Source organism: Chrysochloris asiatica, unplaced genomic scaffold (assembly GCF_000296735.1).
Source record: "Chrysochloris asiatica unplaced genomic scaffold, ChrAsi1.0 scaffold00242, whole genome shotgun sequence".
NCBI classification, from domain to species: Eukaryota; Metazoa; Chordata; class Mammalia; order Afrosoricida; family Chrysochloridae; genus Chrysochloris; species Chrysochloris asiatica.
The window spans coordinates 412,640-418,075 of NW_006408760.1; the positions used below are offsets into that span (position 1 = coordinate 412,640).

The 5,436-nt window shown below is 38.3% G+C and overlaps 1 protein-coding gene across 1 annotated transcript in view; it reads left to right on the forward strand.

The window, feature by feature from the left end:
• ZNF354A (zinc finger protein 354A) overlaps positions 1–5,230 on the forward strand; it is a 27,103-nt gene extending 21,873 nt beyond the window's left edge. Inside the window, exon 4 of the mRNA XM_006873485.1 lies at positions 3,687–5,230. Coding sequence (XP_006873547.1) covers positions 3,687–5,230 — 1,544 coding nt within the window. The remainder of the gene's footprint in view (positions 1–3,686) is intronic.
• Positions 5,231–5,436: the final 206 nt, after the last annotated feature.

Genomic DNA, 5,436 nt, shown 5'->3' on the forward strand with positions numbered 1-5,436 from the left:
GACTCAAGTGTGGCAGCGGTAGTGAGGTTGGCCCAGGATCGGACATTGTTTCGTTCTGCTGTGCATGGGGTCGCTATGAGTCAGTTCCGACTCAATGGCACCTGACAACAATCTTCATTACTCACAGATTCTATATTTTTTCATTTTCTTACTTGACAGAATGTATGCCCCTCAAATCAATACTTGCGGCACTTTTGCAGACATGCACAGAGCTGGGGGGAAAAAAAATGAGTCACCTGGCACACACATTCCCATCTTAGATCAAATAAGACAATATCCTACCTGTTGTTTTAGCTCTCATACTGTAAATAGGTATCTTTTTCATGATCTATTTAGTGCTAAATTTTTCAAATGTATGTGTTTTTTTGTTTTGTTTTGTTTCTAAGTTTTTATTGTGAATTATGTATGATAGTTTACATGGGAGAATATCAGCTTTATATTCATCCTATCATATTTCGTTTCATTAAAATGATTAAAATCCCCTCCATGCATCATCAAACAACCAAAGGGTACACACCATAAGCCTGCCTCCTGGCCATCAGCATACAGCCCCTCTCCCTCCCTGAGTCCAGAGTCCCCAGCCACTCCATCTCTCCATGTCATTGTCTCTGCCTCCATCTGTAGCGTAACTGCTTCTCGGTAGGGTCCCTCACACCACTCTTCTCACTTGATGGTCCTAGGGACCTCTGCTCCTGGACTGCAATATCAGCTACTCCACTCCTTTTGTTACAAAACATCTGCCTTTACAATTCTGACCCTCACAATCAGTCCTGATAGCAATTATTTACTATTGTACTACAAGATTCTTAGCCTCATCTCCTTTCATCAGCCCTGTCCCAACAGATTGGAAACCACTCAGTAGAGATTCTACCTTTTCCCCGCACCCTCTGGAACTAGGCTCTCTCTTAAAAGCTTGTAAGCCAGTCACTTCCTGCCTTTGTAGTTCCCCCCACCCCACCCCCAATTTTGGGTAGCCAATGTCTAAGTTGCCTATCCCTGTCAACCCTGTGTACCGAGGGCTTGGAAATGATCCTCGCTGTAAAAGTTTGTTCCCTCTTTTGAGATACTACATCCATAAATATAGGTCAAGTTCATCAAATTGTAGCAGATTACTTTGTTTTCCCTCTTCTTCCTTCTACTAGTCAAGTTCTTATCAGCCAGCCATTGAAGCCAGGTCAAGTGGGTACTATCTGCAAGTGTGGGTGTTCTTGTGCATCTCCCCTCACTTCATATCATCTGGATGCTTCACTTTCCACTCTAGTCCTTTGTGGCCATGTCACTGTCTCTGGGTCCAAGAGTTCCCCAAGTCTTGCCATACTACTGGCCAACCAGGCCTCAACCCAGGTTCACAGGAATCTATTGAACATGGTCAGACTTAACTCAGAACTTCATTGCTATTTTTTTCCCCACTTCCCCTTATTCGTGGCCAACGTGGTCACCAGCCAGACCAAATGCCTGCTCGTGTATTCCCCTTGGGTCTTAGTCTTAGAAGTGGGTTTGCTTTTAGGGGACCCAACCACTTGCCTTGATGGCTCCTGGGCGAACAACTTGCTTGTTCTTGTAGTAGTTAATCGGACTGCTGTTATTGTTTTTGCTTTTTCCTGCCGGTCTTTCTTTCAAGAAGCATCTTCTGTTCCTCTAGCTGCTCCAGGTTGGTCTGCTTGTCCTTTCAAGTGGAAATTTCCTACCTCAGAAGATTCTGGATGGTGTTCAGGTTTCCACCTATGGTCTTATGCAATGCAAAGGCTTTGTAGGAAGCCTCTTTTCACTGGGCAAGTTCTAGCACCCTTTTAGGTATTCCAATCAGTTATAGGCTTTCTATTGTGATGTTTCTGGCTATTCCTTTCTCTCCCCCTCAAGTGTCTATTTTACAATGGTAGCCAAGGGAAACCAAGATTCAAAAGACAATCAAGCATCTTAACATCTAATGTATGTGTTTTTTGTTATTGATTTTGTAAAGTCCTTACCAGAACTCTATGATGTGCCTATGAAAAATATATGTATATTGGGTAAGCTTCATTTGGACAAGAGTTATAGTTCTGTTGGCTATGAGCTATATATTAATAAATGAGCAACATATATTAAATGAAGTGTCTTTTTAAAGATACATAAATAAAACAAGATTGTACATTGATTGGCGGATGAAAATGTTATAGCATGTAACCCAGTATTTCCTCTAGAAACAATACTTCTGTATTTACTAAATTCAGTGTTTGTGATAATTTTATAGAACATAGCTACCACTAATAATGACAATCATCTGTGTTTATAACTCATTTTTATAAGTATATATGAAATTTATAAGGAATTAAGAATATTTAACAGTGTTCAAATGGAGAAAGATGCTATATTTAAGGAAGTCTAACAACACAATATATAATTATCTCATATATAATTGGGATGCCATGAAGAGGATTGATCTGTAGGTCAATGTGACATGCTGATCTGCTTTTGACATAGTTGTTTTTGTCCTGTCGAGTTAGCTTTGATTCATAGTGACTCTATACCGGGTTTCAAAGGAGTGGCTGGTGGGTTTGAACCATGAACCTTGTGGTTAGCAGTCCAATACTGATCCTACTGGAACATACCAGAATTTCTTGACAGAAAATAGTAAGAGGAAAAAATGGAAAAATTATGTAATATATGAAAATAGTTAATGGGAGCTGATATACTAGGGTAAACAAAAGAACAAAGCCTACCCATTTAAAGAGCGTGAGAGCATAAGAGTGACCACAAATAAATCTTAGTATCATATTCTAGTAGGAACTAAGATTTATTTGTGGTCATTTAGGAATGAACTGAAAGTTCAGAGTAAAGAAAGGACTCATAGAAGGATTAACTTTTTTTTTTTTTTTTTTGATGTTTTATTGTGAATTATGTGATAGCTTACATGGGAGAACATTAGTTTTACATTTATCCTATCATATATCATTTCATTGCTATGGTTACAATCCCCTCCATGCATCATCAACCAACCAAAGGGTATATACTACAAGCCTGCCCCCCGGTAGTCAGCACACAGCCCCTCTTCCTCTCTGGGTCTAAAGTCCCCATATGCTCCATCTCGCCACGTCATTGTCTCTGCCTCCATCTCTGGCGTCACTGCTTCTCTGGGTAGGGTCCTCTGGTCTTCTCCCTTGATGGTCCCAGGGACCTCTGCTCCTGGACTGCAAAGTTAATCACTCCCTTCCTTGCTACAAAACGTTTACCTTTACATTTCCAACCCTCACAAGGATTAACTTTTGAGCTGAGCCTGAAGGATTCGAAGGAGTTTGGCATGTGGGTAAAGGTAAATTTTCCAGATACATAAAGAACAGAAATGTCATGGAGTTACATTAGTAGTCTATCATAGACTTTGGACTCTGATTCCAGGCTGCCTTTCCCAGAGTAGGCTTCCCTTCTCTCACCTCTTATTAAATTTGATTGCTGCATTCTATTAGATCTCCAGCCAATCTTATATTCTCACTTTCTTTAAGTTGCGGTTGCTTTATTCTTTTGTTCACCCTAGTATATCTGCTACCATCTACTTTTTATTACATAGTATATAACTTTCCTATTTTTTACTGTTTCTGGCAAGATTATGATACCTTATTTAAACATTAATGTTTATTTATTCTACATATTTAGTCACAGTAGCCAGATACTCTGATATTACATGAAACATCTTCATTTTCTTCTCTTTGTAGGCTGGAAGAACTGTCAAAAAATCACAAAGTCAACTCAAACACAAGATTCATCATTTCAGCAACTGATAATAAAAAGATCCAAAAGGAATGGCCCAAGGGACTTTACATCAGAAAGACCCTGCACATATGAAGACAGGTTAAAGAAACAGCCTAATAAAAAGGAAAGTTTTCAGTTAATTTCAGTCACTCACAAAAAAATCCTAGAAAGAATCCATAAAAATACTGAATTTGGCCAGAACTTCAACCTGAACTTGGACCTTGTTAGGCAACATACTGTAAATAAAGAAAAATCACCCTCAAAATGTGAAAAGCAAGGAAATAGCTACAAACAGAATTCAGACTCGCTTAACCAACCAAAAGTCAATACAGCAGAGAAACGCTATAAATGTAATATATGTGAGAAAACCTTCACTAATAATTCATCCCTTCGTAAACATCTGAAAAACCATACTGGAGAAAAATTATTTAAATGTAAAGAATGTTCAAAAGCCTTCAGCCAAAGTTCAGCTCTAATTCAACATCAAATAACTCATACTGGAGAGAAACCGTATGTATGTAAAGACTGTGGGAAAGCATTCACTCTTAGTACATCCCTTTATAAACACCTAAGAACCCATACTGTGGAGAAATCTTACAGATGTAAAGAATGTGGTAAATCTTTCAGCCGAAGATCAGGCCTTTTTATACATCAAAAAATCCATGCTCAAGAAAATCCCTGTAAATATAATCCAGGTCGGAAGTCATCACTTCCTGGATGTCAGCGAATTCATCCCAGAAAAAAGTCTTATTTATGTAATGAGTGTGGAAACACCTTTAAGTCTAGCTCATCTCTTCGTTATCACCAGAGAATTCACACTGGAGAGAAACCTTTTAAATGTAGTGAATGTGGGAGAGCCTTCAGTCAGAGTGCATCACTTATCCAACATGAGAGAATTCACACTGGAGAAAAGCCTTATAGATGTAATGAATGTGGAAAAGGCTTCACTTCTATTTCACGCCTGAATAGACATCGAATAATTCATACTGGTGAGAAGTTTTATAATTGTAATGAATGTGGTAAAGCCTTAAGTTCCCACTCAACACTTATTATTCATGAGAGAATTCACACTGGAGAGAAACCATGTAAATGTAAAGTATGTGGAAAAGCTTTCAGACAAAGTTCGGCTCTCATTCAACATCAGAGAATGCATACTGGAGAAAGACCTTATAAATGTAATGAATGTGGGAAAACATTCAGGTGTAACTCATCCCTTAGTAATCATCAGAGAATTCATACTGGAGAGAAACCATATCGATGTGAAGAATGTGGAATATCTTTTGGCCAAAGTTCAGCTCTTATTCAACATCGGAGAATTCATACAGGAGAGAAACCCTTTGAATGTAATACATGTGGGAAAACTTTTAGACAGAGCTCATCACGAATTGCACATCAGAGAATTCACACTGGAGAGAAACCCTATGAATGTAGCACATGTGGGAAACTTTTCAATCACAGATCATCCCTTACTAATCATTATAAAATTCATATTGAGGAAAACCTGTAGAAAATGTATTTGCATGCATGAAAGCCTTAAACCAAAGTTCATCAAAGGATGCATAGTTGAATGATGTAATAGAAGAAATGGCTATGAGAAATTTTCTATAGTAATTTAGTCCTTATTAGATGTTATGTTTCAAGGATAAACCTTGACAATGTAATAAATAGTAGGAAATATTCAGACACTTCACATTATAACCTGAGATGAGGAAT